Below are 14,274 nucleotides of genomic sequence, written 5' to 3' on the forward strand. Positions count from 1 at the left end.
CTGACTAGTCATTTTAAAAAACATTTCATGTGTCTATACAAAAAGTATTTACATGTCAAATTTACCCAGTTCATATAAAGACTTGTTAGAAAGATATAACAAGTGTTTTATAAGTACTCTTTTTAAGTACAGTTGTCATAAGTATTTTTTATAAATACACTTTTTAGAAATATTTTTAAGTACATGTTTCATTAAGTATTTTTTAATAAGTAGACTTTTCATAAGTATTTTATGAAAAAATAATTATGAAAATTGTACTTATAAAAAATACTTATGAAAAGTATACTTTTAATTATAAAATACATATGAAAAGTCTACTTATAAAATACTTATGAAAAGTACACTTTTAATTATAAAATACTTAATGAAGTGTACTTGTAAAATAAAAGTGTACTTATTAAAAAATATTTATGAAAAGTGTACTCATAAAAAATATTTATTAAAAGTCTACTTATAAAATACTTATGAAAATTGTACTCATAAAAAAAATACTTATGAAAAGTATACTTTTAATTATAAAATACTTGTGTACTTATTAAAAAAATACTTAATGAAAAGTGTACTTATAAAATACTGATGAAAATTGTACTTATAAAATAAAAGTGTACTTATTAAAAATACTTAATGATAAATGTACTTATTAAAAAAATACTTATGAAAAGTATACTTTTAATTATAAAATACTTATGAAATGTGTACTTAAAAATATGAATAAAAAGCATATTTATAAAAACACTTATTAAACAATAAGATATAAAAAATACTTAAGTACACTTTTCATAAGTACACTTTTTATAAGTACACTTTTCATAAGTATTTTTTAAAAAAATGTTTACAAAAGGGAAATATGAATTTTTAGGTTAATGATTTATGATCAATTGCTGGGAGAAACTGATGAATGTTTGACCTGTAATTAATAATGCAGGGACTGTGAGCAAAACAAGACTTAATGAAGACCAAGGAGAATTGAGCAGCAACAGTCATGATCTCTGGCAACAGTTGCACGTGCTTTTTATAACAAGTGCACACTACAGTTACATTGCCATATATATAAATGTTATTTCTAATAGCAGTATTATTTCTGTAGAGTTTATATCTCTGTTTACACAGAGTATATTACGGAATATAATATAAGTAATATAGGTCTGTCTTCTTTCACACAGCAGTGCTTATAAACCCTCGTTTTCATATTCACTGAAAACTGAAGGTACTTCTGCAACATTTTAATTTCAAACAATGTCTGCAATAATGAAATAAACTCCGTCAAATGTGTTTCTGAGCACGTGATCATACAAGACAGACAGGCATGATAATGTGTTTGTGGACCTGCAGAATTCAAACTAGATTTTCCAGTTGAAACATTAAAAGGATTTTAATGAAAGAAGATATCTGATATTAAATAACATCCTGATTAATACTCATCAGAACATCATCTACTGTAAATGAAATCACATGTGATCCGCAGACAAACTCAGGCTGAAAGAACAACACACGTCATCAACGTAATTGGCACATTTCTTTATTTTGAAAACAGACATGAAACCATTTTCCACGATTTTACTCCTTAGATTCAAACTCACTTGAACAGAAAGGCTGGCGCTTTTTCTTTTTGTAAGATTTTCTCAATTTTTAACATTAGTGCAGCAATATCTCCAATTAAACTGTCATAACAACACCACGGACATTAAAAGAAGCCACATGTATTAGTTGGGTGCGTGTGAGAAGGTTCTGGTCTCTGGAGGAAGGATTCTCATGCGATGAGCCCGAAACGGCAGACGGATGGACAGCAGAGCAGCGCTGGATCACTGGAGGAGAAGAGCTCAAGGTTTGTGTCCTTCGCTGACATCAGCGGCTGCTTCGGAAAACTCCCTCCAAATGTCAGAAAATCATTGCCACACCAGAAAAGAGAGGACAAACATAAAAGCAGACTGTCTTCATCATCAGGGTAAAGAGCAGTCTGTCAATCATTAATGATTTTACATTTCACTGGTCGTCCGTTAAACGTTCTCCTCTTTGCCGGCGTCTGAAACGGCCTCCTCTGCTGGTTTAGAGTCTTCGAGGGCCTCTGCAAAGACCACAATAAACACACTTACAAACCACTGATAAATACTGCGCTTGAGTTAATGTCGTTGTCCGGCCCATTACTGAAGCTGAGGGCCGGAACAATTTATCTCATGAATGTGACCGAAATGGAAACTCTGGTCAGTGAAAAGCTTTCAGTCAAACCGCAGAGAACCGGATTCATGAGCGTGTTTAGATGATGTCAGAATTAATGGATGCAGTAACATTTACCATAAGGTCCCATTAGTTAATGCATTAACTAACAATAAGCAACACATGTTTTAGTATTTATGTATATTTGTTAACATTAGTTAGAAAAAAATACAACGGAAGTATTGTGTTTCTGACGCACCTTTTTTGTCTATTTGGTCTGTTTCCTGGTCCTCGGCGGCGGCGGCGGCGGCAGGCACATCGGCTTGTTTGGCTTCCTCCTGCTTCTCGTCCTCCTTCTGTGCGTTTGCATCGTCTGCGGTCGCCGTGCTTTCGGCCTCTTTAGGCTTCTCCGCTTCCTGCAGCTGCTCCTGCACTTCCTCTTTAGTGGGTGTGTCTGAGGGGGCGGGGTCAGCTGCTGAGGTGGGCGGGGCTTCAGCTGCAGCGGGCGAGTTGGGCTGCTCGGCTTCTTTGCTCTCCTCTGCTGTTTCTGTGGAAACCTCGGCCGGTTTCTCCTCAGATGGAGAGACTCGCTCCTCCTTCTCCTCCGTGGTCTCGGCGGACTCGTCCGGAGCGGCGTCGTTGTCCTCTTCTTTCTCTCCGTCTTTCATTTTTTTCCGGGTGATGTGTCCGCGGAAGCTGGCCTGGATTTTGGTGGCGGCCTTGTGGGCATTTTCCTCCGGTTTGGTTCCATCCTGCTTGATCTCCTGATCGGCCTCTTCGTTCTTCTCAACCTGAGACCAGAAACACAAACACCATCAGTGACTCAAACAGACTCATCCGAGCCGCTCACATTTACCTGTAAAACATTCAAACACACTCAAGAACTGTCATCGCCCCCTTCAAAATTCATCCTGTGAAAACTGCTTTGAAATTGGACATTGCGTTACGATGGAAATGGTACTTTAAAAGCGTTTAACGTAGCTCCTCCCCTTTGTTGGCGGTGTCATGTTTCATAGTTTACAAACTGCACTATTTTAGAATCAAATCTTTTTATGATCTTGATAAAATACATATCATTGGAAAGGTCTGAGACTGAAGTTTTCATTTTTGGCTGTAGTTTTGTGACAGAGGTGATACTGTGACAGAAATATATTAATTTGTGACAGGAGAACTCATTAGTGTAGCTTAAAATCTCACAGGAACCTCAATTTTTGTGATATCAACTTCAAATTTGGAACACAACTTGGTTAGACATACGGTTTTGATTACATAGCAATTAAAGAGTTCAAATTATTTTGTAAAATATATATTTTGTAAAAAAAATATATAAATGTTTAGTCCAGTACAATAACTTTTTTACACTTTCATTATTTGCTTGTGTTCTTTGAAAAGAGACCAACCAAATCATTCATGAATTACAACTATTTCAGTGCATTTTCACAACTATGCTCAAAAAGGGGGTGACAGTTAAGCTGAAATAGAGAAAATGTTCATTATGATGTAACCTTGGTTCTCTGAGTAAAGATACTATCTCTCCACTCTGTTACATATTCTATATGTACGGGAATTAGACCCTCCAAATTTGGTGACATGGATATTCTTTAAGACAATCCAGCTGTGCCAGTCACACCCTAACCATTACCCTATAAAACACCCACAGTGGCGTGAATTCATTGCTATCCTTTGATCAGAACATGCCCCAGAGTGGCCTCAAGGAGTCCAGCTTAGATTACATGTTCGTTTCTAGTTGCTCCCAGCACCAGCTCCCCAAAGGAGGGACTGGCTGCAACATTCAATCTATAGAACTTAGTAAAGGTGGATGGAGATGACCATGTGGCTGCATCACAAATCTCCTTCAGAGAGGCACCCTGCCACAAAGCCCATGAGGTTGCAACCCCTTGAGTTGAGTGTGGCCTCAGTCCAAGCAATGGTGGTCCATCCATTTCTTTAAAGGCCATCTGGATTGTCTCTACACCCCAATGCGAAAGCCTTGCCCCAACACTCTGTTTTAAAGCATAAAAACAGCTGATCCATTTGTCTGAATGCATTTGTCCGCCGCAGACAGACTGACAGTGTTCTTACTGGGCAAATTGGTTCGTTGTTCCATCTCCTCAAGTTCAACTAATTGATTTAGGTGTAGATCAGACAGCACTTTTTGCAGAAAAGCTGGGTTTGGGCACAGTATAACCCTCTGGCATAGACCTACAGGAGCTTTTATGGACTGAGAGAGCATAAAGTTCCCCTTTCCTTTTGGCAGAGGTTATTGCCAGGAGGAAGACTGTCTTTATAGACAGCCATTTCAGTTCTGCTGATTCAAGGGGCTGAAATGGGGGTTGCTGAAGTGTCGTCAGGACTCGAAGTCCCACTATGGTACTGTGTGCTGTGCATCTTAGAGCACCTTTGAGGAACTGAGAAATCAGGCTATAACAGCACTCTGAGAATTTGTATTCCCCACTTGAGCAGCCTTCACTGCAGCCCCTTGAGGGTGGAGGGAGATTTGCCTGCATCCAATTGTTGCTGCAGAAATTGTAGGATATCAGGAGCTGTAGATGTGAGGGGGTTCGCCTTGCGCCCCTCACACCAAGACTGAAACACACCCCACCTAAAGGAATAGGTTGCCCTTGTTGAGGAAGCAGAAGCTCCTTCCAGGGTCTTGACCATTCTGTCTGTTAGTCCCATAGCTATTAAACCAGCCCTTTCAGGGGCCAGGCCCAGAGCTTTAGACCCAGAGTGAAGGGTTGAAACAGCTTGCCCTATACCTGAGACTGTCTGTCTGGTCCAGTATATGATACCCGCAAAGACTTGGCCTGAAGTGTTGAAGTGCGAAAATGGACTACCTTAAATTCTAGCACATTATTGTGCTGACCTCCTTAGTTCCAGCATCCCTTGATGCCCCAGTCTGCATGAACTGCCCCCCAGCCTAGCATCTGTTGATACAAGTTGTCAAAGGTATACTGGGCCTAGCATGCTGCCTCTTGCCATGTTCATCCCACACCTCCAACAGCAGAGAGCTACCCAGAGTCTCCGCATAACCATCACCTTTGTTGACCGAGGCGTCTGGGGATGTAACCCTAGGTGGAAGAGGCATCGCTGCACAGGTCGCATATGTAAAAGGGCAAGTGGCACTGTGGCTACCATTAGACCCATTAGGCAGATACATCGTCCCCAGCTGACTTTCACCCCTACTCGAAAGTGAGAGAGGCAAGCTTTTATTGCCTGCTGTCTCTCTTAAGTTAAAGTTACAATTGCTTTTCTGGAGTCTAAAATCAGACCCAAAAACTGAGTGATTTGAGATGGCTCCAACTTGCTCTTCTTCATATTGATACAAAGACCCAAGCGTTAAAGATTGTTCACAAGCACAAACACGTGTTACCTGCATATATTTTCTGTCTGGGCACAGACCAACCAGTCGTCTAGATAATTCAAGACCCTGATACTTAGGTGACAAAGGGGTGCCAGGACTGTGTCCATACACCTTGTGAATGGCCAAGGGGCCAAGGCGATGTCGAAGGGGAGGACTCTGATTTTGTAGGTCTTCGAAATGAAACATCAGAAACTGCCAATAACATTCCCAGATAGGTATCTGGAAGTAGGCATCCTTGAGATTGAGAGTGGCAATCCAATCGCCTTTGTTTATTGCCTCTTGTACCCTTGGAACTGTCAGCATTTTGCATTTCAGGGGCCAAAGATATTCGTTTAGACCCCTGAGGTCCAAGATTGGACGTAAGCCCCCATCTCATTTGGGTATGAGGAAATAATGAAAGAAAAAAGAGCTTTTCTGTTGCTTTGATGGCCCATTTTTTGAGGAGTCCAATAATCTCTTCCCACAATAATTCTCTGTGTTGTGGGTCTACAACTGTAGGTCACAAAGGAACCCTTGTCAAGAAAGTACGCCAGAAAAGTGCAACCGATACCCCTGAGTCATAGTTGAAAGGACCCAGGGGCTTGGCCTCAGGGCTGCCCATGCTGCGACACTTGGCGATAGGGAGCTGGCGCAACCCGATACCAGCATACCGCTACCCGGAAGCAGCCCGTAAATGTTATACTCTATTGTGCATCCACCGTATCTGACTGGATTAGCCACTTCGAGGAGCACCAGAGACAAAGAGTAATGTATGGAATGAAAGAAGTTCGAACAGTAAGACCGCAAAGCTACTCCTAGGCACGTTAGCTTACGCCACAGCGTGCAATACACCTTACAGAGAACTTCTATCAATGCAACTGAAAACAAATGAGAAAACTTCACACAGAAATCCTTGGAGGTTGCCCGCAGACAGACGCCCAACCTTAAAGTAAGTGGATTACACACTGAATAAAGTATAGAGCTTCCACATCTTGCACCAAAGTGGAGATCAAAGAAGCAATGAATTCACACCACTAAGGGTGTTTTATAGGGCACTAACTAGGGCGTGATCAGCACAGCCAGATTGTCTTAAAGAGTATCCATATCATCAGACCTGGAGGGTCAAATTCCCGTACATATAGAATATGTAACGGAGTGGAGATATAGTCTCAATACGAAAGAGAACTGACCATTGGGGCCAAGTTGGTAAAGCTACAAACAACATGGACCGACTGACTAACCGACGGACTGACTGGACACATGGATCGGTTCCTAAAGGCCTGTTCAAACCAAGAACTATAATGATAACTCTATTAGCATCCACACCAACACACAATATTGTTCTGTTTATTATAAGCACTGCAGTTTTGTCGCCTACCACTTTAAATGCTCAAGCTCTTTAAAGCAGGATGGATTCTGATTGTCAAAAAAAAAAATCATGCTTCCAATGATATCATTCCTCTGTGTCCTTATCGTTATAGTTGTGGTGTGGACTCTGCTATGCATTTTTACATTTAGAACAGCCATTTACAGTGAGCAGCCAAAGGAAAATACCTTCCCATCTGGCATCTGTATGTACTATTACATTTTAATTGGATGTCCAACTGAAGAATCTGGATCATTGATTTCTAACTAGAGCTCAGAAGACGTTCAGCTGCTGCAATCCCACAATTACAAGCATCTCTGTGTTGAGCGAGTTTCCTGGGATTGGTGACATGAAGGATTCAGTGTGTCTCATCTTCGCTAGGAAAAGACTTTGTGTCTCTTCGTTTGATTAGTTGGTAAAAAAAACTCTGGGAGGTTTTCTTAGGAGGTGAATTTTCATTGGAGTGATAATTATCCAGACGGATCTCAAGCTGAATTGTGGACAGACGCGTCTGTGTCCATGTCTCACAGGACTGTCCATGTTTCCTGTTGGGATTCATCCAGACGTGATTAACGCCATCAGAGCTGGAGTTCAGTCTGAGTTCAGTCTCTTCAGAATAACCCACATGTTTGACGTCAGTGTTCGCAACAGCCAATATCACCTATCATTAACCTGTTCATATTAATAATCAATATCAGCATAACACGACAAAGCTAACAGCAAAGCAACTGTGAAGACATGAAAGAGTTTCTGACCGAGAATCAGGGAGAAAGACGAGACAGCTGAATATTAAGGGTCAATATTTACCTTGTCCATCAGGGTCCAGGGGGGCATTTGTCCACCAAGGGTCTTTTAATTTAATATTCAAATGTGTCTAATGAAAAAAAGCAAGCATAAAATGAAAGAAAATGTGTGACATATATAATGCATGACAAAAACATTAATAGAACAAACTCATAAGTAGCTTGAAGCAGATGAAAATAGTGTAAAATCATAAATGCAAACTGAATGCATGCCAAATGAATGACAGTTAGATGAAGGCAATTTGATTCCCATACACTTTTTCATTTATATATGCAATCTTACTAATGGACTGCAGAAAATGATGTCATTTCTGAATATGTATAAGGATTTATTCTAATGCTATATTGCTCTCGGTGGATTCGGCGTCTATGCAGCATCTGTTCTGACTTTAGACCTCATAACCTGTAGATGCAGACTGTACTACACTCAGTATCAATCAATATGCATCTCTGGCTGTCAGTCACAGTGAAATTTGATCCGTCCAGATTTGTATTATTAATAACTATAATAGTATCTCAATGATACTAAAATAACACATTGCAATCGTCAACAGGTGTTCTGACACACGGCGCTCGGGTCTGGACCTGTTGCTCAGGTGTGTGTGTGTGTGTGTGTGTGTGATGTCACTCAGAGTGAGTCATTCTCATGAGTCATATTCACACCACATATTATGACATCATCAGCAGATCTCTGAAGTAATGCTCGTTAACGGCTGAAGAAATGTCAGAGTGAAACTAACAATAGACTGCAATTTTTCTAGAATAAAAGCAATTAAAAATTGAGCAAATTGAGTCCAAAATGATCTCCAGGAGTGTTTGATGTAATTTAGTTTTAATGGGAGAATGAACATCGACGCACAAATGTTTCTCACGGATGATTTTAACCTGTTAACGGTCACCCCCCTTTGTGAACATAGACGTGAAAATACACTATCCATTCTAAACTTCACGAAACCTTTTGTAAAACGTGAAACATGACACCGCCCACTTGGGGGAGGAGCCCGCTAAAAGGTTTTAAAGCTCTGTTTCCATGGTAACACGATGTTCAATTTAAAACGGAGTGTTTTATACTTAATTTATGATGACTACTAAAACATGTGATAGGGAAAAAGGCAATAGTTAACAGGTTAAAGTCTGTAAATTAAAGAGTTATGCAAATGCTGGACGCAGTGGCCAATCTCTTTTTACAGGAAAATGAGGGCGTGTCCAGTCAAGAAGACTGACAGGACTGACATTAACTGGAAGGACTAAAAGGAGGCCTGATCGTAACTCATCCTCAAGCACACGTCTATGCGGCCTTGTGTCCGCCAGCACGTCACGGGTCATTTCATTTGATGGTTGGGAATGTAACTGGGTTACGGTTGCTGGGTTCAAAGGTCACGCTGAAACAAAGGCTATAAAATGACCAGTAGCAAAAACAAGATCAATAATCAGACATAAATCAGTCGTTTTTAGATCAACTGGTTGCTCATATGGTCATAAAACCCTGTGGAGGAGATATTTCACATCCGACAACAGAATCTGAATTCATCTGATTATGGGGAAACATTTCTGCATGTTAAACTCATAAAGCATGTGAATGAATGGAAGGCTTTCTCAATAAATACTCATAAGAAAATAAAATTATGCAGGACACATCTGCACACAGTCTTGCAGTATTTGTGGAAGGAGCCACACCTTAAATCCACCCGCCCCCACGACACACACACACACACACACACACACAATCCACGACACACACACACACACACACACACAACCCACGACGCACACACACACACACACACACACACACACACACGAGGCACGCCTTAAAATCTTTAGGTCGCGATTATAATTCACCTGCACTGACGCACACTCATGAATATTCACGCGCCATTAAAACGCGCTTACGTCAGATCTGCACCTGATTCACTGTCACAATATTCAAATAAAGAATCGAACGGATGCGTGGGTGCGCGCGCGTGTTTCTGCAGGAGTGAGACAAGACCACACCCTTCATCTTCCTCATGTCTACATCTCCATCCCACTGTCTGTCTCTCTCTCACACATCTCTTTCTCGCTTCAGACGCTCCGCTGATCGCTCGCGTTCTACTCGCGTCGCGTTCAGTGGAGTGTAAGAACAAAAGAGACGCGAAGCGCGCGGATTCACCTGCGGTAAATATGAGTAAAGATGTTTAACAGACCCGAACACACTGATATGAACACGACAGGATTCCTCAAAAGCGGCGCGAGGCGCGGCTCACACACACACGCGCGCGCGCGCATCTGCTTCAAAGAACATAAAACCTTCCGTTCGTCATAAAGCAGTTATATTCCCGATTGAGGGCAATCGAAGCTTAATTACATCCAACTTTAATCTCCAGAGAAATCATTATAATTCCTCTGAGACACTAATGTGTCTTGAGACACACACCACACCCTGAAACTCATCTCACACACTCACTCACACACACACTCCAGCTTCACTACTACACTCTTATAATACAACACGAGCATCAAATACACCTGTCTGACAGGTACAGTCCTATTAAACACTGATCTCACGCGCTTTACAGTGTGTGTGTGCAGTGATGCTGCTCATCATCAGATAAAACAGTTAAAGCCTCCCATCATCATCATCATCATCACAGGTTACAGCAGCAAAGGTGTGAATAATCCAGATATTTACCGGCTTAGTTCTTCTGATACAGCACAGCATAGTCGTATCCTTTCAGCGTCTCGCTCTGACTCTTCCTTTTCTCTTCTCCTCTCTCTCGTTCTCTCTCTCTCTCTCGTTCTCACACACCGGCTGTATCAACAGCTGATGATTCTGATGCTTAAACTCATCACAGTTGAGCCCCAGTCACACTGTCTGTCTGTCTGCGCTGCCACTGCCAACAATGAGAGTAATCCCACCCTATAAACCCCCTCCCTCACACGCGCGCGCGCGCCGATGAACCCGTTGCGCCCACCCCTCCCGCAGACGCGCGCGCGCAACCCCGCCCTGATCACACTCTATATGAATGATTGAATAGCATCAAACTGTCCGCTGAGATTCTCCCTCTCTGTGTTTCTGCTCAGTGAACACGAGTGTGTTTATATGAGCACCTGTGTGTGTGTCCATAGAGCTGTGTGCGCGCGCCATTGTAATGCAGGAACAGTCACATTAAGGCTGCCTTGTTCACATGGTAACGGCTGTGAATCGATGCCCATGTGATCTCGCCCCAGGGTGTGGATCCGGGCTCTTTCTCTCCATCTTGAGCAGGATCACAGGGGCCGATTCCTCCGGGACCCTTTCTGACCCATTAGCACAGCGACTGGACATCTCCATCAGCGCCGCACGACTCTCACAACGTTAAAAACCTCTTCTTCTGTGTCTGCGAAGGTCAAACCACCCACATCTTCAAACACTTCATGCACATCTTCTCTGAAACACACACCTTTCCTTTGCATTTTCACTCAGAAATTGCTAGTATCATCACACAAATAAGTACAAAGAAACTGTAACACACTGAACTAAACATGAATTTTTTAAAAGTTTTTCCTCTCAAGTCATTTATCGCCACACTTATTATTTTTCCACTTATTTTTGCAGTGTTTATTCTAAATGATTTATCCGTGCACTCATTATTTTTTTCCTGGTAATCTTGAATCAGAATATCTTCTCCTCCCTCTTGCAGCATCTCTTCTCTTCTCTGATGACGAGGGCGGGGCAACCTGTCACTCACATGAGATCCACCAATAGCAAACCACAACCATCCAATCAATTCCCCACAGACAAAATCAAGCCCCGCCCTACATTTGTTCTTGTTTGAGAAGCGTTTCACTCATATGTATGGCACAATAGAGAAGAAAAGACGAGCGCAACTTCCCTTTCATGACGACTTTAAACAGTATTGTCTTGCCAAACATAGTCCAATAATCTTGGTTTTACTCACAACATTTATTTCTACAGCGCTTTATACAATACAGATTGTTTCGAAGCAGCTTTACAATGATAAACACTTTCAGTGAGAGTTTCTCCCTTCTATAATTGATGAGTTTTGCACTGTTATTTCTCTGTTTTAGAGAGAAATCAATCGCAGAAATCAATGGGGAACATTCACGTGGACAGTTAGACGTGGCTGATGTCGTCTGATTTACTGCGGAGCGACGTCTTTACAGTGACGTTTGATGTCAGTTTAACTGGAAAGCCGTTATTTGCTGTAATTCTGCTGGGGGTTTCCATGTCTAAAGCTAAAGAGCAGGATCTGTCCCTAAAACTGACATCAGGGGTCAAAGGTCACAGGTCATCATCCTGAACTAAAGGTCATCTTGAGGACTGATTGTTCATGGCACGATTGCTGATGCTTTGCAAAATTACTGAAAAATGTAAAATGTCATTCCAAGCCTGACTTTCTTGTGTGAAACACAAAAGAAGATATTTTGAGAAATATCAATGGAAGTCAGTGGGGTTCAATGTTGTTTGGTTCCCAAAGTTCTTCATGTGTGAAGGACAGATTGATCATGTTTGGGTGAATTATGACTGATCTCAACAATCTTCTGAAGTGCTACACAAATAACTGTTAACCTGACGGACTCAACACTGCGGCATATTACCAGAAATCAATTAAAGACAAGCCATAAAGTCAAGGTATCTACTTTATTATGACATAATGCACATGAATATTATATTAAAGTAATAATAAAAACCCTGCAGAAATCCAATGGATCAAGGTGGAACAGACAGAACCTGCAGCATTCAAACGCAACGATGCGTTTCAGGTGTGTTTGTGCTACAGGTGTAACAGTGTTTCTGTGCAGCTCATGATAACGTCCTTCCTCAGAGACTTTAGTTCATTTGCATTTTGCTGATTCGGATCTTGTGTGTGTGTGAGCGGATACCTTCAGTCCGCATCAGACGCCCTAAAACGACTGCACCTCCACCCCCGATCAGGCCGGCAACTGTTGCCATGGCAACCACACGGAAACAGCATCCTCTGACTCCAGCTGACGGTGAAACTCCATCCATCTCTCCCTCCTAATGTGTGTGTGTGTGTGTGTGTGTTCACAAGACCCCACGGACACTGCTGAATCCCCTGTATCTCCGCTGATGCGCCGTCTCCATGGCAACAGGCCAGAGCGACATCCAGAGCGGATGACTAACACACACACACACACACACACACACACACACACACACACACACACACTCGTGCTGGATGCATTAGAAAGGTGCGACTCACACTAGGCTGTAAGATATCAGTCAAAGCATCAAAAAATCTCCTCAAAATGCTTTTACATCCACACATTCATATTGCATGTTGATATTACTTAGGGAAATGGCTTGAGATTCATCATAACCGACAATGAACTGATCGCATTCAAAAAAAGAGATCAGCCAATGAAAATAAAACCATAAGCAGCATTCATTTTATCATTGCCATAAGTCATGTGAACAAAAGTTAATAAACAAGGAGAAATATACTACTAAAATATGGTAAAACTATAATGACCATCTCAAGACAGCTTTGAAACATCTCAACATTTGCTAAATTCAGTTGCTTTCCCAAATAAAGATTTTGATGCCATTGAAGAACCATGTTTGGCTCCCTTTTTGTCAAATGTACCGCAAACGTCCTGAAAAGTGAAGCCAAAGCGCTTTGATTGCCCCCGGTGGCTGTCTTTTGTATAGGTCATAAACCCCGCCCTCTCCATGTAATCCAATGGGATGCGAGCCAAACTAAAAATCCCAGTATACTTCAAATATTTTTTTTCCAAAGATGGTTTCTATCACTTTAGGTAGTTCCTATCATGCAGAAGTATGTTCAAGTGTTCATTTTTCCAATAAGTTTGGTTTTAGGGTATGTTTACACGACAACGATGTACTAAAAACTGAGACCTTTTTCCTTTGTGTTTTTCGCACACAGACGACAACGTTGTCACAACAATCCCTGTTCACACGGATCTGCGGAAATGACTAAAAATGCTGTATTCTGCTGTCAGGCCAGTAGTTGGCGACGTCACTTTATGAATAAACGCTATGCGCCTATAGATTGAACACATTACACGCATATGAGTATAACGTCACCGTTTTCACAAATTTGTGTTTTTGTAGTTTACACAGAGACAATAATGGTATTGTTTTCAAAAGTTTGCGTTTTCATGCTCCAAAACACCGTTGACGTATACAGGAATGGCCAAAACACAGTTTTCTGTTTTTCGTTAAACGGCCCCATAGTTATTTGATGCTATAAAAAGGGGGGTGTAATGTCATGATTGACAGCTGTGCTTGCGAATGAGTCAGTGGGAGTGTGAGCATGGGCGGGACCTTGATCCCACGGCTCTACTGCACAGATTTGGCTCTGAACAATATCAGCAACAACCTTATTTTTTCTAGAGTGGAAGGAAGGAGGAGGTGGCGGGCGAGTTGAGACATGAGACATGAGTGTACACAGCATTGGCGGTTGATATGTTACTGTCGCAGGGCGAGAAGCACTGCAAACAACTCTAGTCAGGTGATATGCCACTGCAGCCGAGGTCCCGTCCAGGAGCCAGAGGCTGCATGCCCGTTGCATACAGCACCCCAGCCTGTTCTGGAGGGATCTGTTGTGTCAAAACATGCCTGGACACTTGTTCTAAGGGCA

General features: G+C 41.7%; 1 protein-coding gene across 2 annotated transcripts; it reads right to left on the minus strand.

The window, feature by feature from the left end:
• Window positions 1-1,497: 1,497 nt before the first annotated feature.
• gap43 (growth associated protein 43) lies at window positions 1,498-10,559 on the minus strand. Of its 2 annotated transcripts, XM_051861930.1 has the most exons (4): window positions 10,338-10,559; window positions 7,671-7,737; window positions 2,414-2,945; window positions 1,498-2,065 (listed from the first exon to the last, which is right to left on the minus strand). In XM_051861930.1, exons 2-4 carry the CDS (start codon window positions 7,695-7,697, stop codon window positions 1,998-2,000), a joined length of 627 nt encoding a protein of 208 aa, XP_051717890.1. In that variant the 5' UTR covers window positions 7,698-7,737; window positions 10,338-10,559; the 3' UTR covers window positions 1,498-1,997. The 2 variants fall into 2 exon arrangements, with proteins under 2 accessions (XP_051717890.1, XP_051717889.1); XM_051861929.1 differs by lacking the exon at window positions 7,671-7,737.
• Window positions 10,560-14,274: the final 3,715 nt, after the last annotated feature.

The sequence above is a fragment of the Ctenopharyngodon idella genome, chromosome 15 (genome assembly GCF_019924925.1).
Source record: "Ctenopharyngodon idella isolate HZGC_01 chromosome 15, HZGC01, whole genome shotgun sequence".
NCBI lineage: Eukaryota > Metazoa > Chordata > Actinopteri > Cypriniformes > Xenocyprididae > Ctenopharyngodon > Ctenopharyngodon idella.